Source organism: Aedes aegypti, chromosome 1, assembly GCF_002204515.2.
Source record: "Aedes aegypti strain LVP_AGWG chromosome 1, AaegL5.0 Primary Assembly, whole genome shotgun sequence".
Lineage (NCBI taxonomy): Eukaryota > Metazoa > Arthropoda > Insecta > Diptera > Culicidae > Aedes > Aedes aegypti.
Window position 1 is genome coordinate 64,554,916 of NC_035107.1, and position 23,745 is coordinate 64,578,660.

At 36.2% G+C, this 23,745-nt stretch overlaps 1 protein-coding gene across 1 annotated transcript in view; it reads right to left on the reverse strand.

Moving 5' to 3' along the window:
- LOC5578395 overlaps positions 1 to 22,968 on the reverse strand; it is a 35,652-nt gene extending 12,684 nt beyond the window's left edge. Inside the window, exon 1 of the mRNA XM_021838319.1 lies at positions 22,744 to 22,968. Coding sequence (XP_021694011.1) covers positions 22,744 to 22,752 — 9 coding nt within the window. The 5' untranslated portion in view covers positions 22,753 to 22,968. The remainder of the gene's footprint in view (positions 1 to 22,743) is intronic.
- Positions 22,969 to 23,745: the final 777 nt, after the last annotated feature.

The following is a 23,745-nucleotide window of genomic DNA, read 5'->3' on the forward strand; positions in this document are numbered from 1 at the left end:
GAAGAGAAAGGGGAGAATCAGTACCAATTAGCTTCGGGCTTCCAGAAAGCAAGTCATCGTTTCCCCCTCCCCTAATATTGGCCAACAGCAGGTGTCATTTGCATTCGAGACGAAAACCTCCATCCACAGGTTGGTATAATAATGTACGTGAGTTATGCTTCTGCAAACGCTCAAAAACCGGTTGATTGCATGGTCGTTTAATCCTGTCGAAGTTCGTGGGGCTTGATCTTTTGGAGATTTTCTACCTTTCGCGACAATAATGACCGGGCGGTATCGTGTTTGGTCCGTTGTTTTCTCATGATCATCTAATCGGAACCGATCAATACACGACTGGGGGGGGGTTGTATAACGTTTGTTTTGCGGATTCAAAGTACGGTTTATGATGATAAACATTTTACGACATTTTATGACACCCAACCGGTACCGGGTCGAATCCAGCTGGGGTTCGCTAATAGGATTTTTTTTTGGGATGGGATTATGGAGAACGGACCGTCCTGCAACTTGCACATTTCTGGGTGATCGGGCGGTTCGCTCGTGTGAAAATTTGTGGATGTAATGCTTTTCAATTTGTTCGAGATTCGTTAATTTTCCACCCCTACAGAGCCCCATGGAAGGGTCAACGGGTAATAATTGTGAACGCTTTGAGAACTCCTGGTTTCCCTTGCTGGGAATCCGTTAAACTGCTGAAGATGCTAGGGGAAAAGCTCCAATTTTCGACCCATTCATACGGGTCATTTGGCCGAACGCCGTTTGGCCGAATGCCGTTTGGCCGAACGCCATTTGGCCGAAAGGGTCATTTGGGCGAATGCCGTTTAGCCGAAAATTAAAACAATAGGGAACTGTAACAGTTAGCATGTAATTGAAATGAATTTCAAAGAACAGCTTATTTTTGAAAAAGAATAAATCGTCATAATGAGTCCAAGCAACAGTCAGAGCTGAAAGAAGAACATCCTTAATGTAAGCAACTAAATACTTCTCTACTACCCGGAAAAGCTGCCAGTTGAGGTTTTTCTCATTGCGTTTGTAATCAACTTTTGACAGTGACTTAAACGGTTTACGACTTCAGGATCGGCTTGCTTAGATTCCCCAAAAATCGTACTTAGAAAATTATTTCATAGTACTAGCAATCAAATTAACATGCAGCTTATTCAAACACGAAATATAGGCTAATTCTTTTGCAAACGGAGAAACAGTTAGCTTCTTTGACGTGAGTGTACCGAGTCACTTGATTTACGGCTTCACGCAAACAACGGTGCAGGGTTCAGTTCACACGTTGCAATCTTAATTTGGAAGAGTAGCATCTCTAACAATCCTTGTGCTGTTTTGAATAAGTCTCTGTGAAAGTTTATAATACGTTCTTAATGCCTTAATTCCAAAAAGTATGAAAGAACAGCCTTTGGTAAAAAGAAGGAAAAATCTCATATGAAAATATAAGCAAGGGTAATGCAAATAACCATTATATTAGTACAACTACGAAGAACTGCCGATGATATAAAGAAGATAAAATCCCTAAATTATTGCCAATAATTATGAGCAATATGTTGCTTTTGAAAGAACAGCCTTTTGTCAAAAGAATAAAAACACTTCTATGAAAACATCAGCAAATGTATTGCAAACAATCGTTAGATCAGTATTGGGCATTTTGCCCTCTAATAGACTCACACCTAAATAATTTTGCCACACCGAAATATTCTCCCACCATGTTTGCCATATATTGGATGGCGTCGTAGCTAACAAAACCAACAAGTAACGCACATGTAACGCATTATGTTGGATTGTACATTGAATGCAAGATGCGTGCTTCTATGAAAGTGCCATATAAACTGACGTGTGAGTATTTATTTTTCCACGTTGAAAATGTGCACGAGAATCTATTCCTCAACTAAACGAACAATATAACTACAAAGAACTGCCGATGATTTAAAGAAGGTATAATTCCCATTCAAAATGTAACCAAATTCTTACCAATAGTAATGAAACCAGTAGAACTCGAAGGAATAGCCTATTTCTAAGAGAAGGAAAAATTTCGGATGAAATAATTGAAAATCATCTTAAACTTCAGCACACCGTTGATAACCCAGAAACGAACCAATCATCAGCTTAGAGTCTTGAAACAGTGTGAAGTTCACAACTTTGTCCTGAATTAACAAATCGATATTTTTCATTCTCAACAAAAATGACGATCTATCCTATCACAATTATGGGCCACTCTACAGAATCCTACACATCAGTGTTGAAGCAGTTGGATTATTTTTTGTTCGTATTTCGGCCAAACGGCATTCGGCCAAATGACCCGTTCGGTCAGATGGCATGAACGATATTCATTTCATCTGAGACCAAGCAAATCTCGAATTTTGTTAGAAAAACCGTTTTTTCGCCATCTGCTGTTCAATTTAGCTATTTTTTGTTTATTGACCATCGTCTAAGAGCTATTTTTCACATGTATGTTGGGCAGCAGATACTATGGCACAAAAAATCAGAGAACTTTTTAGCTCAAAAACTTAAGATTTCATCTATAAATAAATGTTAAACATTAAAACAACATATATCATAACAAGACTTCATTATGTCCCAACGCACAATCTATAAACTTCATTCACTGAACAACAATGCATATGGTTAAAAAAGTGTTTATTTCAATCAATGGTTTTAGATGGTTTTCATTAATTGAATTTATGTATTCATTATTCCTGAATTCATAGCTATTCGAAGAATCATTCTGTTATGAAAACAACGCGTTAGAAAAGAAGAATGAGAGTATACATAATCTGTTTTAGTGAAGGCCTCAAAATTCAACATGTTGAAAAACTCATTCTACTACTTGTTTTTAATTATGAATCGTGGTTTACGGCCAACCAGCCGAGTGGAAGTTTAACAACTACCGAAAAGCTAAACATTACAATACAATTGCAAATTATATGTAATGTTTAGCTTTTCGGTAGTTGTCATTCTACTACTTTAAATCAAAATGGCGGCCAAATCCAGATTTTTTTACTTAAATTGATACTTTTATTCTTCGCTTGACTCGAATAAAACACCAACGATTGGAAAAATGTTTCTTTGTTGTACAAAATATGATGTTTTCATTGAATGCACTCGTCGGCAGATATAGAAAATCGTTCATTTCATAGGGTAAATATCATTGCTCACCTAGTTTTGTAGCGTATCTTACTCAGTTTTTTCTCAACTTTCTGATGGAATCATTGGCGTAGCTAGGATTTTTTTTCTGGAGGGGGCCTAGGGGGGGGGGGGGCTAGCAAATATTTGTTTTACAGATGTAATGTCGGTCACAATAATCACGATTTTCACAAATTTCATAGTTTTCACAGATTTGTATTGATTTTTTTTATTTCTTATTGTTATATTTGTATCAGCAATTTTCGCTACAAATATGCTTCATGCTTTTTGTAATCCAGTCAAAAATCCTTCAAGAATTCTAGCAAAAAAAAAAAACTCACCAGATATGTCTTTTGTGATTCTTCCACGAACTTTTCAGGTATTCAATTATGTGCTTTGATGAGATTCCTTTGATAATTCCTACGGAAATTTCTCCATGAATTATTTTCGTACTTTTCAGTACTTTCTCCAAGAAATCCCTTACCAGTTTTCACTGAGTTCGTCCTGGAAATACCAAGGAAAAACATTTCCAGATTTTTTGATCTCAGCAGAAAATTTCTCGAACAATCTCTATCGAATTGCTTAAAAAAGTTCTTGAAGAATTCTGCCAGAGAATGCATTAGAGATTCTTTTAATCATTTCTCCTGAAAGGTCTCCTACGTACTAATTATATATAAATTGCAATTGTTAGTATAAAGTGTTCATTATTAACTATTTTTAATGTATTCGAATCCTCTGAGCAGAATCTCAATAGAGAAACTTAAAAGTAGATTGGAGTATCTTGTACCTTTTATTTCCACCCTAATTGCTTATCTTTGACAGATACGCCTATTTCGGCTACCACTTGCAGTCTTCTTCTGTGTCAATTACTCGTATCCCTTATTAATACGAGTAACTGACACTGAAGAAGACTGAAAGTGGTAGTCGAAATACGCATATCTGACAAAGATAAGCATTTAGGGCGGAAGTAAAAGGAAAAAGGTAATCCAATCTACTGTTCATTTATAATTTGTTTACAATTTTTAGGAATAACTGAGGATTTCTTCAAAATATAGTACCCAAAATTCTAGGTTTCTCACCAAAAATGTCTTCAAGATCACTAAGCAATTATTCATTCTACGAATTCTTGAGAGAGTTTACCAACAGTTTTTCCAACTTTGCTTTTGAAGTTCTTCCTAAAGTTTTTTCACACGAAATCGCAGCATAAATTATCCAGACTTCCTGCTAAAAAAATTGATTGACTCTTCCTAGTGTTACTGTAAAGATATAATACTGTAATATTCCACAAGAATTTCATGAGCAAACGATTCTTTTGGGAATTTTTTGAAGAAATTTTGCATAAGATTTATTAGAATTTAGCATTTTTTTCTCAACTTCTCAAAAAATTTCTCCTAAAATTCCATCAAGTATTATTTTTGGTTCTAGAAATAACTTCATTTTTTTCGGAATGGTAATCTCTGGATTCTTCCATAAATAACATTTAAAAGTGTATCCACTCTCCAGTTTTTTTGGTTCAAAAACTAGTCCCGGAATATCTCAATATTTTTAAGGGATTGTTTTACAAAATCCTCTACGAATCACTTCATACCAGATTTCTAAAAAAACAAATACAAAAAAGGTTCAAAAGAACTTTCTTGGTATTTTTTTAATAATTGCAGCTTAAATGTTATTTGGAAAATTTACTACATTCTTGTCGTAAAATTCAAGAATTTAAAATCGTTGAGTTTCTGAAACTTGTTGACAATCTACCTCACAGAAAAGCTGCACTACAAAAATTATTGTTTGTTTTTTTCTACATCTTTTATAATAGAAAATGATTATTGTTAAAACGGATGGAATTTTTACTGAAAGTATTTGTAACTAAAATATTTAATATAATAATATTTTGCATGAACTCAGAAGTTTCATGATACTATGGTGAATTGTCTATAAGCGATTAACGAATTATCGCAAAAATATTACAGGTGTTTTTTTTTAAACATTACCGAAGATGTATTGTGGTAAAATTCTTAATTTAAGATTTTAATGAATTGAAATATAAGGGGAAACTTTTGCATTACTTTTAAAATTTGATGAGGATCTCCTGATGGACTTTAAGGAATCATGAATTATACGTATAAAAATACTGCAATCTTTCAAAACTTATGATTCACCTTATATTTAGATTCTTTAAAAAGTTGCTTTTTGGCGTATGGAAAGATTTTTGTACGAAGTTCATCAAAACGTCATGCGAAGGAAGGGTTAACCACAAAATGTTGAAGCAGGTAGAACAATAGATGGGCAATGACACAATAAAAGTTAATTTATAATCTTAAGACCTCTATAATTAATTTACGAATAAAACAAATTTCTCAATAAGGTACATCAAAATCTTCTTTAGAAATAATCCTTGAAATCTATCCTTCCTTGACTTTTGGTTCTCGAGAATCCACTCTCGTATCGCACAAACATTCAAACAAAGAATATGGATTCTGTCAATAATTGGTAAAATTATTTGTAAAGAAGTATTTTAAGGAAGATCAAGAAAAAAATCTTCAAGAATATCTTAATATATCTCTTCCCTCTTCCCAGTTATTTTGCTACGTGTTTCTCTAAAGATTCGTTTACTGCAATGCAAATTTTGGAAGCAAAATTTTTTAGGGGGAGGGGGGGGGGTGGTTAACAAATTTCCTCTGAAAATTCGGAGGCAAGAGACAACAACAATTTTCTTTATAATTCTTGGATAATCCGGGGATTGAAAGCAAAATTTCTAGAAAAAAAAAAAACAAAGAAGAATGTTTGACGCAATTCGTGCAGTTTTTTGAAAATATTTCCTAAGGACTTTTGATGAACTTCGCGAAAGAATTTGTAATACATTTTTTGTAAAATGATATAAAGAAATTTACAGAAGAATTTCTAATAGAACTTTTAGCAAATTATCTCAGTGTTAGATTAAACAGAATCAATGCTTTCTTGAAAAAATTGCGAGGAAAAACTGAACTTTTGAAAAATAATTAACATTTTTTAGGTAAAACCCGGGGAAATTTTCATGAATCAATTGCTACTAAAAAGTATACATAGAAGGAATGGATGTCAACCAGGAGGAAGTTGCGATGAAAGTATGAACAAGCCCCACAATTGTATTTGACTAATTTCCAAGAGATTTGAAAAAGGTCTGAGGCCACCCTTAAATATTCCTTGAAGAATTTGATTATTAATACTAAAATTCAATAAAGACCATCGAAAATTTTTGAAAAATTTGTTTTGGAAATTAATCAAAAAAATTATGAAATAATAAGTTGTCCTGGAAAAATATTGTTTAAGTAATTAATTTATAAATGCAAAAGTAATTGATAATTTGAATCAAAATCAAAGAGAAAATTGAAATAAAACACTATGGTCGGTTTTGTTACATTTTTTTTCATACCAGGTTAAGTTTCTGTTATTCATCTGAAGAAAACTTGGCCATGCCGGAAAGTCTTGAGAGTTAAGCCTAATTTTATGACAAAATTCCCCGCTTTGTATTGTCTGAGAAATTCCTTTAGTAATTTCGTCTAGTTTTTCAATTATTTGTTTTCGGACACTGTACGAGTTATAGTTAATTTATGGATTTCTTTAATGAATTCTTTTAAGGGAAATCTTCATCACCGGACACCTCGAGAAGGGATTCCTTCAAACACATGAGAATGCAGTGAGTGTTCTGCTTTATGCTGAAATAGCATTATTCAAAAAAAGACGAATTTTGGGAATCAAATTTCCAGGATATCAACGCTTTTTGTACCACGGTTTTGTTTGCAACAAAGATGTCGAAAAATTGCACTTACCGCATATCACAAGAAGCTAGTTCTAACAGTAGCCATTCAATCGACAGCCGGACGGTTAAGCTTTCGGTTTTCGTACGATTCACCGAAGTCAGAACTACCACGCTGATGTTGTGTAAGACAAGCGAGGTTTTCTCACTATAGTTGTACAACATAAAATAACGTAAAAATTCAGAAAATTCTGCTTCATGCTAAATTGTTATATTTTTTCAAATTTTTATTTTTATTACCATCGAAAATTCTGGGGGGGGGGGGGGGCTGGGTGATTCTAGAGGGGGCCAGGCCCCCTGACCCCCCCCCCCCCCCCCTCTTCCTACGCGCTAATGGAGAAAAAACGGTTTTTCTAACAAAATTCGAGCAGGAAGCTAAGCAAGAGCTTAGAAGGAAGCTAAGAAAGAGCTTAGCAGAAAGCTAAACAAAAGCTTAGCAGAAAGCTAAGCAAAAGCTTAGAAGAAAGCTAAGCAAAAGCTTAACAATAAGCTAAGCAAAAGCTTAACAGAAAGCTAAGCAAAAGCTTAGCAGAAAGCTAAGCAAAAGTTCAGCAGAAAGCTAAGCAAAAGTTCAGCAGAAAGCTAAGCAAAAGTTAAGCAGAAACCTAAGCAAAAGCTTAGCAGGAAGCTGAAATATGACCCCAGTAGTGCCGAAGTGAATCCTAACTGCCGGGAATAGGATTCGTCTCCCTGCTATGATTGTTATGGTACCAAAACATATTTTTCATACAAGGAACTCGTTCTGATATTTGATACCAAGTCACCTCCGAATTATGATTTTAAACCCCGAACAAACACCCAGCGCCCAGTTGAGAAACCGCACAGCCATGGAAACCTGCCGAAGATTGGTTTACGGCCGCTGATTTAAAATGCATCAATTCGGCAGGTCGAGTTTGCTTGCGCGGACAATTTGGATGATAACCTGCGCTGTATTTAGCCGGTTTAGAATCGCACGCGCGGCGTCTCCGTTCTCTTGTCTCTGGTGTGGTTTCTGGGTGTGGTAAACCGCGCAGACAGAAGTGCAGTATTGGACAACAAATTTGCAACTTTTTTGAATTTTCATACAAATTGATCAACTTTGATTGGCTAGATCTTAGTTATTTATGTACCGATTTGAATGGTCCAAGTTGACCATTTTATATAGAAAATCGAAAAAGTTTTAAATATATTGTCCAATACTGTAGATACGTACGGGTCCATAAAAGGAGGAAGTTTTCTGATATGTGAGTTATGGGTCAATTTAATAATGCCATATTTTTGTGACCAGAGTCTCTCTATCTATCGTTGGCCATATGTAGAAGCCGATCTGCGACCAGGAACGATCGGCTGTCTAAAGATACTTTTGCTCTCGGTTCTAACATGGAGAAGGTTAATTGGAAATCTATTCTGGAAGCTATTATTACGTCAGCAGCTGGCAACCATGTTAATGTTCGGTCATAAATTATTCAAATATCTCAATATCTATCGGAAAAGAACTGTACCAGTCCAACTGTCGATTTGGGTGCTTTGTTTCCGAAATTGAGTAAATTTGTCTTTTTGTTCTCGTGGAATTTATATTTCGTTCGTATTCTGTTTAATTAGCATAAATCCTATCCACGCCATGGGTCGCGAACCTGTTTCTTTGGCTTTCATTATTTAATTGCAGTAGAGCCGATAAAAGGGAAGCCATTCTTAAGTCGATTTGTAGACACCTTACTTAGTTCGCCTGTCGGCGGTGAGTTAATTAGAACGGATTCGGGAATTCGCGTTCGAATTTGTTGAAATCAATAATTTATTGAAGTGATTTTTTATGGTAAGCTAATGAATCGATCGTCGATAAAAAGGTATGCTGGAATGATTCTGGATGTTTCTTGAACAATCAAAGGTTGACAATGTACAAAGCATGGTTATATTATAAATTTTTGTTATTTTTTTGTATTTAAAGGATCCATCCTTTAAATCCTCCATATTTTAAAATAAAGAGTCTGACATCATTACAATAGTGTTAGAAATCTAATTCATTTGATCATATGTTTGTTTGTTACAAACATAATTAGCATTAAACACTGTCTGTTTTTTTTTTGCTTCGTTTTAGGCTATGTTCTCACGTCCACATTGATACTAATGCAAAACTGGTACTACACGTACACTAACACAAGCAAACTTGTTAGCGGCAAAATTAAATTAATTTGAAAATTGTTTTCCGTCAATCAAAAATCCATTATATCTCTGCCTTTAATCAAATTCTCCCAGAATTGCTCAAGCACAGTGCATAGGCTGGTTTTAGCGGGTCGTCGTTGGTGCATCATCCCCGCATTCCCTGAGTTTTCTTCTCAGGGGATCTGTTTGCAGATTTCCCCCTTGTTAAAACAAAAAAAAAATGGGATTACACTGACCTCATATTTTTTCACAACATTTTGAAACTTAGTGTGTTAATTTTACGTGCGTAGTAATTTGTAATTGTATATCTAAAAATGAATGTTACAATTAAAAAGGCGTTGATTCAAAACCCCATATAGGACAGTTATGCTTTTATGGGCAGTATAGTCATGTCGCAAAGTGCGAGATGTCAGGCTGCATTGTAAAATTTTCTAGTTTCGTCCATAGTGCCTTTTCCCGGTGTGTTCTACTATTTTCCGGTTATTTCCCGTATTTTTCTCGGTCATTTGAAATTTCTGGGTTTTGCCCGCTTTTCCCGGATTTCCCGGATGGATCGACACCCTGAAATTTTTTTGCAAATACTTTCGAAGTAATTGCCAATGAACGCCAAGGTGAAGTTTTTGAACAATAATTGAACGAAGATAAGGACTTATTTATAGAGCAACTACTTTAAAGATTAAAATATTCTTGAAAAGAATAATGAATTCCTGAAAAAAAAAACTGAGGATAATTTGAACAATTGCGTGGAGAAGTTTCAGGGGAAACATCAAGTGAAGTTCTTGAAGAAATTTCTAGATAAATTTGTGATAAAGTTCAAAGAAGAATCTCTGGATAGTCATATCAGTGGAATATGCCCTGATAAAGTTTCTAGAAGGATTCCTGAATCAGGAATATATTCTTTAGCCTAGTGTTAGGGTAGCCAGGGTAGACAATCGTCGCCGTCAAATGGAAAAACTTGGCGACGAAACTAGAAGAAGAATCGTCATCGTCACTCAACCAGCGTCGGATGACGATTTGCCACAGAGATCTGATCACATACACTCAGGCAAATGGACTATCGATATTCATAGGAACCACTTTCGCCACAATAAATCGGGTTGAAATTCATAGCTTTGCCTTATGAAACCAAACTTTGAAAACAAAAAATTGTTTTCGCGGCAAACTGGAATCGAAGGACCTTGCGATCGTTAGGCCCGTGCGTACACCACGTGCCTATCGACGCCTTAATGTGGTTTGATGCTAAAACGATACATAAAGCGTTCGTATTGCAATAACCGTTCCACCTTTCATAAGGCAAAATGTATATGCTTTTCGATAGTCTAGTTCACAGCGTGTAGGATCGACGTCATGAACGAACAAGCTTCCTTCGTTATGGGTGGATTTTCGTTCCGGTGCACTGAGCCGACTAAATATATGAATCGTGTCTTCGACAGATTATGAGCATTTTTTGAAAAAAATAAATAAAGATAAACAAAAAACAAAACACGTCTGGAATCGAATAAACGATCGCTGAATCGCCGTCTTCACGCGCTTACCAACAAAGCTATTGAAAAGCCATGAGGAGAGTGGGTTCACTTGCCAATACAAGCAATTATGTGTAGGCATTCCTCGTTTTATGCGTAGCAAGCGAATATACAATAAACGCCTTCTTCTTGTAAGGGACAGCATTTTTTCACTGATTTTTTACACCCCCTCGTAGCATTTCGTCACAAATGCTGATACCCCCCTTGTAATATACGTAGCATATCAAGCAAACCCCCACCCCCTATCATTTTTTTTATTTGTTTTCCTCAGCAATCGGGTTAAAACAAAAAATAGAATTCAGAAGTTCAATACAAAGGTTGATATTAATTACTGACTGAAACGTAAGGATAATCTAACGAATAAAAGTTGATTTGCAGTAGCGCTCAAAAATAATTTAGAAAACAGTTTTAAACATGCTTTTTCCTGTTCGAGTTGTTGGCTAAATTGTATTACTTTTGCTGGTGTTACCGTAAAAAACAAGTTTACAGTTGAAAACATAAAAAAATGGAAAAATCTTCGAATGGATTGATAAAGCTAACAGTAACGAATTAGGGTACAATAGATTTTATAATATGTTGATAAGAAATTTCGTTATATTAGAGAATTGTTTTTTAATTATTCGGTGTTCGGAAATTTGTTTATTTATAAATTTATTTAATAAGACATGGGGATTTGCTTTCATTTTCATAAAAAAAAACTTTGTTTCTACGATGCTTCTTTCTTGAGTTATGATTTTTCAAAGAAAAGGCTCAAAATGGCACATTTGCACATTTTTTACAAAGTTATGGCCAAACTCAAAAACGAAAAAAAAGTACATTTCAAAAATTTCAACGAGCTTATGAAATTATCTTCTCAAAAATATTTTTTTTAAATTTTCCACGAGTTGGAGCATAGTTTTTCCGGCTTTTCTTTACGAATTTTCTCAACGGTGGAAAATTTTGTGAGAAAATTTGCTTTTCCTGAGAAAATTTGCTTTCATTTTCATAAAAAAAAACTTTGTTTCTACGATGCTTTGTTCTTGAGTTATGATTTTTAAAAATAAGTAGTGTCAGAGGAAAACAAAAAAATTCCAACTGAGTTTTCCGGGAAAATAAGCGACCCTGATTTTTTCTCAAATTTTTTTATTCATATATTGGTGAGCCCTGCCTGTGGAAAAAGTTTCATGAAAATCTGAGACCCTTCGACCCACTTTGTACGGAAATAAAAAAAAATCCCCAATGACTATAATGTTCACATCATTATTTTAAGAATTAAAAAAATCTGTTTGATTGCACTACATATGAATGTTTTGAAGCTAATCCTCATAATATAACTCAACTTTATAAGTCAAACAAAGAAAAAATAAATTTTATAAGAAATAATTGTACGTCATTTTTTTCAACGCCTCTCATTTTATCGACGTGATTCGAAAAGCTACGTCCACTAGCTAGGACCCCTCCCTCCTCCTCGTCACACATCGTCACAAATTCGTGAAGCACACCTCCCCCCCTCCCCCCTAAAAAGATACGTCTTTCATGAACCACCAATTAGTAAAGGTAGCGAAACGGAATGAAGAAAAATGTGCTCGTTGACGATTTTGGATTGAAGTTAGTCGTGCATTTTTTCGTTGATGACGATACGACGACCTGCCAGAGTTATTTAAATGGATGACGATGTTTTTTTTATTCGTCATCAATCTGTCATTGTCTTCCCTGGCGTCAGCAGCTCCTATAAAGCAAAACCACGTCGAAGGTGTCTGGGTTTGATTCCCTGTTGTTTGATCTTTTCGTGATAGATATTTTCTTAAATTTCATGGGCATAGACTATCATCGTGCTTGTCACACATTACACAAATGAGAAAATGATATCTGGCAAATGAAGCTCTGAACTGAAGTTAATAACTATGGAAGATTCCTGTTCAGTTTCATTTTGGTCTATTATTTTAACCTTCGGGCTGTCGCGCTGTTGTACTTTAAACAACAGTTGTAATTTATATGCCATCATTTCAGATATCAGTTATCTATCGACACCAAAATGTATTCCTCAAAAATCTACTCGACAGTTTTTGTTTACAGTATGGCCCTTTATAATGCGGTAGAATCAACAAATGTACATAGAAGACATGTATGCCCAATGCTAAAATCGGTTTGTTTGGCCGACAGGCCAACAGATGGCGGTAGTGTGTAAACGTCAAACGCGAACAAAAACGATGTGAGCACTTCTGGTGGCGGATTGGCCACCTACCATATTTTTGAATCAACCGTTAAAAAGGTGGTCGATGCACAATGATGAGAGTGTGGCGTCTGTTTGTCTGTGTTCGGAGTTTTAGCGCTAGGTGGCACTAGTGAGAATGGTACTTTTACTTTTGTTTTGCAGATATTTCAGGATGTTGACCATTTAGAAGGATGGCGTCTTCGACAAAGTAGTTCAAAAGCTCAAGGGCTATCATTATTTTACCCAATCTCGAACTTCAAGGATTAAACAAAAAAGCAACTGAACAACTCTACCGAAGACGTCATTTTTCTAAGTGCTCAGGCTCCTATGTCCTTGAATTGGGTCCTAAAATGTTTAATGAATTCTTGTTTTTATTTAATAATACGAAAGAGCATGTTATTGCAACTACTTTAGCAAGTTTTCCAGCTCAAATAACGGCCATAACATTTTTAAACTTCAATTTTAAAAATGGTTCCAAATATGAACCTTGACACTTGTGATCTTGTTTGACATTCACTTTTTCGACAAAAATGCCACAGGGCATATAGTTTTAACACTGGGGTTGTTCCTATCTGACATTTCGGAAGGGACACGGAAAACAAAATATACCCAACATTTGAGTTTAAACCAAAGGGTGTGACAAAATCTCAAAAATCATAAACAAATGTTTTTTTGTACTTAAACCATTGAAAATCATTTAAAAATTGAGTAAACATGTGTTTCTGCCCTAAATTTAAGCGTTTGGTACTAAAATTGAGACAGGGCTTTAGGACCCTATTATAGAACAACTTTGCCGATGACGCCATCTTTCTATGTGGTCAAGAATAGAGTTGCATATCTATAATCTTTTCGCATCATTATGCAGGTTTTTAGGTGGCCTACATGATATGGTCGAAGACTCGCGATCCACGAGTTACAATTTCGATTCCCGTTGAAAACTTTTGTAATCACTTCAATTATTGCTCTGAATTTTAAACAGCACACGTGACGGAGCGCATGAGACCGCAGTGAGACACATCTCAAGAAAATTGAGGCGCACCAAAAAAGGTCTCACAGTGTACACTGCCAATAACTGCATATTTGTCACATTCGATATTTTTGACAATTTCGAGTTAATACCGGGGAGAGTCATGGTAAATACTTTCGATCAACTTACTTAAATATGTTAGATTGTTCTAGGAAATTGAAAAAAAAAAAATTCCAAGTTGTTTTGTCACATTGGCAATTGTAACCGCATAACAGTAGCAATGAAATTTCTATCAGAATTTTTGTCTGACTATTCACCCAATATGCGATATGGGTTGTACAGAATTCCAGCCTCAAATAAGCACTTTTGTGCTTCTAGTGAGTTTAAGAAATTTTAGTTTCCTCCCATACTGCAATAAAATGGACTATCGATAAACATAAGAACCCCTTATGAAAATTCGCCACAAGAAATCGGATTGAAATTCAAAAATTTGCCTTATGAAACCAGAATTTGAAAACAAAAAACGTTTTCGCGGCAACCTGGAATCGAACCAAGAACCTTGCGAGCTATAGGCCCGAGCGTACACCACGCGCCTATCGACGCCTTGATGTGGAGTGATGTTAAAACGATACATAAAGCGTTCGTATTGCAATAATCGTTCCACCTTTCATAAGGCAAAATGTATGAAATTCGATAGTCCACCCGAATAAAAAATACAATACAAAAACAATATAACGTATTGTAACAGTACCATTCAATATATTGGAAATACAATACAGTATATGTAAAATGACAATAAAATTACAGTACAATACTTTGTTTTGAACAGTTCACTGTATGGTATATGAGATTTTAGCAATATAATGTATGGGTGGTTAAGTATCGCAACAATACAAATATAGATATTTTCTCAAACAAAAACATTTTGAAAATACAATACGATATAATGTTCATGTATTGTCTTGATTAGCAATTCGTGTATTGTTGTACAATACAAAAACAATTCAACGAACTGTATCATGGTTGCATTCGTCATTACAGCTAATGTCAAGTGACTTCTAAAAAACTACTTATTCTAACTTTTTGAATATTTTTCACCCAACATTTCTTGCTTTCTGAACTTGTTTTGTGTATTTCTTTCAGCAAAGCTACATAGAAAAAAGCAACAGTTGTTTTACGCGAAAATAGGAATTTGACCAAAATTGTAAGGTATAAAACCAATTAAAAACAATACAATGTTCTGTTACAATATATTATATTGTTTTTGAATTGTATATCCGAACAAGAATAATATTGCTTCGACATTCAATTACAATACGCTGTATTGTATCCAATACGTTATATTGTACATTAATGGTTTGTTCCATTCACTGAATGATACGTTTTTATCCGGGCAGTTCGCTGCGTGTTGGTATCCCGCCAGAAAGAAGAAGAAGATGCTTGATTGTATAGAGACATGTCTTCAAAGCTTGTACGGATAATTTGCGGACACCCTGTAGGCATTGAGCTACAGGGTGTCCGCAAATTATCCGTACAAGCTTTGAAGACATGTCTCTATACAATCAAGCATCTTCTTCTTCTTGCTGGCGTTACGTCCCCACTGGAACAGAGCCTGCTTCTCAGCTTAGTGTTCTTATGAGCACTTCCACAGTTATTAACTGAGAGCTTATTATGCCAATGACCATTTTTGCATGCGTATATCGTGTGGCAGGTACGATGATACTTTATGCCCTGGGAAGTCGAGAACATTTCCAACCCGAAAAGATTCTCCACCGGTGGGATTCGAACCCACGACCCTCAGCTTGGTCTTGCTGAATAACTGCGCGTTTACCGCTACGGCTATCTGGGCCCCACAATCAAGCATAGTAAATTCAATATGCATGCATGGTTTTAACCATTGGCCTATTATATTCCTAAGTAGTAAGTTTGACACATTTCCGAATTCAAATATTTGTAAAACCAAGCCAAATGTGTTGAGGTGTCTTAAAGAGAGCTGTTTTTCGAGCTTCATGACGGTAGAGAAATGTCCTTAGAACTCACTGGATTTATACCGTATAATTTTCTATTTCCAGTCTAACTTAAAGCCACTAAACTGCAGGTTACTTCAAAAAATAAAAGGACATATGAATTCATCTCTTTTAGATTTTAGGGATAACACACCTCCAGTATGACCAGTGGCCCTCAGGAAAATTGTCTCCGAAAAAAATAAATTAACCTTGGTCAGTAACGAGCAATCAATTCGAATTTATTTAAAGTTGTATTTTGTGTTTGCATATACTGCCCATAACTGCTAACAGTCACATTCGACATTTTTGACAAATTGGAGTTAATACCATGGAGAGTCATCAAATGATAAATACTTTCGATTACCTTACTGAAATCTGTGAGATTGTTCTAGAAAATTAGAAAAAAATACCAAGTTGTTTTGTCACATTGGTAATTATTACCGCATATAAGTCACATTGAGATTATAAATGAGCCTCGTTATGTAACAGGAATAAAATTTCTATCAGAATAATTTTCTGACTATTCTCCTAGTATGCGATATGAGTTGTACAAAATATCAGCCTCAAATAAGCAATTTTGAGTCCTGGTAATTTTTAGAAATTTTAGTTTCTTCCCATACTACCATAAAATGCACACTTGGTATTCCATTTACTCAATGCCTACTTTTGTCGAATGTTACAAATATGCAGTTATAGGCAGTACAGCGCGCCCGTGCTTCGTGAAGCCCAAGCAGGATGGATCGTTGTTGCGTCGTCGGATAGGTTTTGTTCTCGGTTTCGCGCGTGTTTTCGTCGTCGGAGAAAATGTTTTCCCCTGTTTTCAAGCGTCTTGCTGGGTAGTGCTTCGTGAAGCCCAAGCAGGATGGATCGTTGTTGCGTCGTCGGATATGTTTTGTTCTCGGTTTCGCGCGTGTTTTCGTCGATGGAGAATTTTTTTTTTCCCCTGTTTTCAAGCGTCTTGCTGGGTAGTGCTTCGTGAAGCCCAAGCAGGATGGATCGTTGTTGCGTCGTCGGATAGGTTTTGTTCTCGGTTTCGCGCGTGTTTTCGTCGTCGGAGAAATTTTTTTCCCCTGTTTTCAAGCGTCTTGCTGGGTAGTGCTTCGTGAAGCCCAAGCAGGATGGATCGTTGTTGCGTCGTCGGATAGGTTTTGTTCTCGGTTTCGCGCGTGTTTTCGTCGTCGGAGAACTTCTTTTTTCCCTGTTTTCACGCGTCTTGCTGGATAGTGCTTCGTGAAAACGGTTTGTTTCCGGGACGCCAAGAAGTTTTTCTGTTCGCACTGTGTTGCGAAGAGATATTTGTGTTCAGTCGAGGATGGATTACCAACTGGTGAGTTCGTTTCATGCTTATGATAACACATTTTTTCTTGAAAGTGTAACTTTTGTGTAATATTAAAACAAACTTTGTTTGGTTCGTCACTATAAGTGTCGGCATTATGCTTGTTTTACACAATTTCAATATACATATATTTTTCTCTTTTTTACATTATTAAAAATATCTTTTGAAATGTTCGACATTGTGAATGTTGACGTATGTTTTAAAAATTTTACCATCTCGAGACAAAAATGCACAGTAATACTCATATGTAATTTTCAAACAAACTATGTATGGTTCCAAAGATGGTTAGAAGGAGAAAGATAACCGACTCCTGTCTTTTCTAGGCGACATGAATAGCGCCGCTCTGGTGAGTCAAAAGCTTACTAATATGTAAAGTACTCCTAGTCACCACCAGATGTTGAAGTGTTCGTTTATGACATTCACGCTCAAGAAAAGCTACACAGCTCAAACGGGGATGTTCGATATTGTCAATCATTTATAAATGCCATAAAATGTAAGAGAAGAAGAAAAAAACAGCACAGGAACATTTTTTTAGTATGTGTTGTACCAATTTTGTGTTGGTCCAGAAGAGCCTGATTTTATGTGAGTTGTACTCATTCCTGTGTAAATTTTTAAAAGCGTGTTTGTTTTGATATCTTCTGCTTCATCATCGTTTTGTAATTGTACGATGATTTCAATTTATTCGAAAATAATGTTTACGCGCTTTTCACTCAACAGATGGCAGTAGTGTTAGTTGAATAGCGTGTCGCCGGCAAAATGTATGGCAAAATAAAGAGTCGATCATCTTTTTCCTTTTAACCATCTTTGATGGTTCGTCACTACAAGTGTCGGCATTATTGCTGTTTCATATGATTTAAAATATATAATGTAATTCTCAGTTTTCGCTAATTATAAAAACTTCTTTTGAATTGTTCGATATTATAGATGTTGACGTTTTTTTTTTTTTTTTGAATCTACTACTAAAAACTTCTCGAGGCAAAAATACAAAACTAGTTTTAAATGTAAGTCGTATATTTCCCCCTTGTCCATGGATCGCATCACCGACCAAAGGTGACTCCCAGATCTTTTCCTCCCCCACTAATAAACACCCTTCCCGTGGTGATTGTGGAGATGCAGAGGTATTCTCGGTCTCTAGAAGCAACAATCATTACACCCTAACATTCCTTCCCCATCCCAACTGACTGTAAGGACTTGGCCGGCGCCGTTATTGATCAATAATATTAGATCTGCTAAAATTGCACTTTGAGAGTAAGCGGAAACTCCCATCCCTTATTCATTTGGATCCCAGTGCAATTCTTACCAGTTCCGATCAATCACGGAGTAGCAACCATTGACATGTACAGTCAGTCTATGCTATGCTATGCTATGCTATGGGAAGTCGAGAACATTTCCAACCCGAAAAGATTCTCCACCGGTGGGATTCGAACCCACGACCCTCAGCTTGGTCTTGCTGAATAACTGCGCGTTTACCGCTACGGCTATCTGGGCCCCACAATCAAGCATAGTAAATTCAATATGCATGCATGGTTTTAACCATTGGCCTATTATATTCCTAAGTAGTAAGTTTGACACATTTCCGAATTCAAATATTTGTAAAACCAAGCCAAATGTGTTGAGGTGTCTTAAAGAGAGCTGTTTTTCGAGCTTCATGACGGTAGAGAAATGTCCTTAGAACTCACTGGATTTATACCGTATAATTTTCTATTTCCAGTCTAACTTAAAGCCACTAAACTGCAGGTTACTTCAAAAAATAAAAGGACATATGAATTCATCTCTTTTAGATTTTAGGGATAACACACCTCCAGTATGACCAGTGGCCCTCAGGAAAATTGTCTCCGAAAAAAATAAATTAACCTTGGTCAGTAACGAGCAATCAATTCGAATTTATTTAAAGTTGTATTTTGTGTTTGCATATACTGCCCATAACTGCTAACAGTCACATTCGACATTTTTGACAAATTGGAGTTAATACCATGGAGAGTCATCAAATGATAAATACTTTCGATTACCTTACTGAAATCTGTGAGATTGTTCTAGAAAATTAGAAAAAAATACCAAGTTGTTTTGTCACATTGGTAATTATTACCGCATATAAGTCACATTGAGATTATAAATGAGCCTCGTTATGTAACAGGAATAAAATTTCTATCAGAATAATTTTCTGACTATTCTCCTAGTATGCGATATGAGTTGTACAAAATATCAGCCTCAAATAAGCAATTTTGAGTCCTGGTAATTTTTAGAAATTTTAGTTTCTTCCCATACTACCATAAAATGCACACTTGGTATTCCATTTACTCAATGCCTACTTTTGTCGAATGTTACAAATATGCAGTTATAGGCAGTACAGCGCGCCCGTGCGCTTGCAAGCAATGAGGCTCCTGCATCTAACTCAGTAACTCTAGTCAAGATCCTGAGATCTGCAAACCAAAAGTTTCATGCTCACTGGCGCTGTCTAGTGGAAAAATTTCGAGCTTTTTTAGCTAAAATAATGATACCCTTGAGCTACTGAACAATTTTGCCCAAGATGGCATCTTTCTAAATGGTCAGGCTTTTTGCAAAACCAAGGGTGTTGTACAAAGTATAACGCGCTACTACTCACGTTACAAAAATTTGCGCGACAACCGAAAGGTTGAGTTTATGCTTTGAAGTCGCTACCAGCCCGGCACATACAAATGTCTGACGCGCAGTAGGCCTTAGGGCGCGGCCAGGGTAGACGCGAATTGCGAAGCGAAGCGAAAATTTCATGGGAAGGAATAACAATGAACCAATGTACGAGTACACTAATTTGACGTTTGAGCGGTGCCGAATTCACTAGTTGCCATGGTCACGTAAATAACACGGCACCGCTCAAACGTCAAATAGTGAACTCGTGCATAGGTCCATTATTAATAATGAAATGTCAAACTCCAAAGGATTTTCGCGTCGCTTCGCGTGACGCGTCTACCCTGGCCGACACCTTTTGGTCGTGATCCGCATTATTCGCTAGGCTTCCCAATTATGTTCAAGCGTTATTGTTCTCACGTTAAAGTGTGAAATTAATATCCAGTTGAGGGGGTTGATACTCGGAGCTTTTCAACCCAGAAAACTTTCCTAGATCTTGGAACACGCGGAGCGATATCTGTAGAACTCTAGAGTCTCTAGTTGACCATGTATATCTATTAAGATTTTTGTGAAAATACGCCAAGAATCTTTAGGGGATTTCAGTAGGGGCATAGAGCTAGGAAGGAGAATCCGAAAAGTATATTTAATCCCTCTTCTGTCATACATATGTCACAATCCAAAAAATATTTGGAATTCAAAAATAAATGTTACATAACACAAACTGTTTTTTTTATAACATTATGTTATTTCTACTGCTTTGATCAGCAATACCAACTGGTATTCTGCTGAACAATGTAATATTATCTTCCACGTCAACATGACAAATTCGAATCAGTAACACCAATCAAATCGAAGGCGATGTCCATTCTTATTATGATTACTGCAACATTGTAGGCCCCGTATCAACTCCATCGATTGCTAAACGCTGCACAGCTGTCTTTTTAGCAATTCAAATCCATTGTAGATCACTGGATCATGGCCAGATTTTAGCATTTCTTTTTGCTTATGCAGTGGCCGACTGTCGTCTGCCATTCAGCTTGAAACACGATATGCTTGAATTGATGTTCCATTTATGGGCTCTCGATTCGCATATCAGGAAAAGATCAAATTTTCTCTCTCTTAGAGTTGTTTGCCGACACGACGAATATGGCCTCCACTGAATGGTAATTCGATTAGTTATTCAAACTAATAAAGATGTAAATTTCCTCGTGTGTGACTCCCACGGATGACAAATCATCCGCTGACAGGTGCCTTCTATCATACGAAATGGAAACGGAATCTCTGTTACATGTTTCGGACTTCCGATGCGAATCGCTGACATCGATCAAGATTATATGTTTTGTCTCAAGATATCATAGCACGTCTACTGCTAGTGAGATATTGGAATTGAAAACACTCCCAATATTGCCAGCTTATGTTTGGTCAGAATAGATCTTCTGTTTGGATTGGAGGAAAATGTTAAAAAAAAAACAATTGTAATTGTAAAAATGATGATCTGGTAACACTGTTGTGAACTATTCTTACGTATTTTTTGTTTGTTCAATTCTTTATTTGCCAGAGTACATTACTTTGCATTGTGCATGATTTTAAATTCAGGTTTTTTATCGTGAAATTTCTCAAGATTGAAACAAACACCCCGAGGAATTAAGTGTTTTCGACTGTAAAATGTCTGATAAACACTATGAAATCTATATGATTGAGATCAGAAATCACTCATTCGACGAACCATCGATTTAAAGTTTTCAGTATATTTGGCAACATTGTATCTTTTTTTCTAAGCAATGAATCGGTGATGGTCGATCACATGTTTTTACTTTTTTTCTGAACACTTGGTATGGAATGACCCATATAGTGAAAAAGTTTGTGAGTAATATCTTGAAATCTTATGAGTACAATAGTAAAACTGTCCAAATTTGGTTTTCAGTAGTACGCGGCTGAATGTTCCCACTTCTTATCGTTACAAAGTGTAATAGCATCAAAAATTTATTAATAAAAACTTATTTTTATTTAGTAACACGAACAAATAGGTTTTTGTAACTGCTTTGGAAATATATCCCGCTAAAATTAAAAGCTAATTTATAAATCATCTTTAATCTAAAAAATGCGTTGAAGTTTCAACATTGACACTTTTAATCATCGACAAAAACTACTGGGATTGTTCGAGTATGACATTTCCAAAGGTACACGGAAAATATAATTCACCCAGAACAGAGTTAAAATCTAGGAGTGTGGCATCAACCAAAAATAAGCAAAAACAAAAGAATTTGTTTTTAAAACTTCAACCAATACAAAACATTAGGAAATTGAGTAAACGTGTATGCGTTTGGTACAAACATTGAGATGGAACCGCACAGTTAAAAATAATGAAGATTACACGTTATGTATCCATTATATACCACGCTCCAATTATGTGCATTATAAGTCTCAGAAATTTACACGTTTCGTTCGAACTGTGCGTATTGAAATGAAATCAGTTAGAACTGATTACATTTCGATTTCTAAGTCTCTTTATGGAGAACCATAAGTCACTATTTAATCACTTTTTTTCTCAAATCTGGTCACTAAAATAATTATTTTTGCACAACATCTCACCACCAGCCCTGCGTATCTGTTTCGGAGTGGAAAACTACTACACTTTGAAATGAACGTTGAAGTAATACATAACCAAGAATCAGTGTTCAAATTTATTATTCCTATTATGATTGACTAAACATGACCATTTTTTATGTGCGTTTTGTTCCTTCTCAATTCCAACTGCATTGATAGCCATGCGGTAAGCGTTCGCGCTTGACATTCGCGTGATCCTTGGATCGATTCTGGCCTGCTGCAAGTGTTTAACCATGGCATGGTAATTTTTACTGTTATGGTAAAATTGAATGCACAAAATAGTTGAAATAAATACGAAATTAGCCTGCACAAATTTAGTAGCTTTATGTATTTAATTTGACCTTTTGATACGGTATTTTTAACTGCGACGTTGCTCTCATCACTATATAAAATGTCCACATTTTCCTAATGGAGTCATTTTAATCAAATGTTCGAACTGATCATCACCACCCACACTTACGATTCTCATTTTGGTTTCACTTTTCTCCTCTCTCTCTTTCGTTCTGCGGTCAATTCACTCCGCGATCTGCAGCTGCGAAGAACTTTCCAATGGGTCTTCGCACCACAAATCTCACTAAGCACAGGATTCGAATGCTCGATCGGCGAACGACGGAAACACGCGGCACTTCCCCAAAAACCGAAAATCGAAAAACGTGGTCGGTGCTGCTAGGATCGGGTCGGCTATCAAACTAAACCAGATCGACGGCAGGAGTGGCACTTTATAGAAAGATGTGCGCGATCGATGCGACGAAGCTGGATGGGATCTTCTGCCGAATTTGCCGAAAAAAACCTGATCCTCCTAATTCAGCGCAAAACCGTCTCTTTCCCATCAGTGAGACAGGAGGACGAGACATCGTCGCTGCCATCGCAGCGTGCGCGTGTGTGCCACCTGATGCGATGCTTTTGACGGTGTTTATGATGCTGGTTGGTTCTTTGGATTGTGGTCTACTCTTGGTATGGTTCTACCTTACGAGACCAACGGACAGAGATTTGTGGAAAGTTTCGAATGGTCGAATAGGTAATCATGACTAAGGGCCTGTTCACAAATTTTATAACGTGTCCTTAAAATGTTACAGCTCATATAAAATTTGTAGAATATCAATACAAAAAGCGTTACGAGGGGATGGGTGGGTGGCTGAAATGGTCATTTTTGGCGTTATGAAATTTGCGAATGCATCCTAATGTAACTGGGAAATCTTTACAATCAAGGTCAAAATTTTAGATATTAGGTCCTACACATGTCTTTTTTAGGAAATTCAATTCGCCAGCGGTTACACTGCCAAAAACATTTTGTAAATTTTCAGTAATTTTCATTGACATTCTTCTTCTTTCTGGCATTACGTCCCAACTGGGACAAAGCCTGCTTCTCAGATTAGTGTTCTTAGGAGCACTTCCACAGTTATTAACTGAGAGCTTTCTTTGCCGATTGACCATTTTGGCATGTGTATATCGTGTGGCAGGT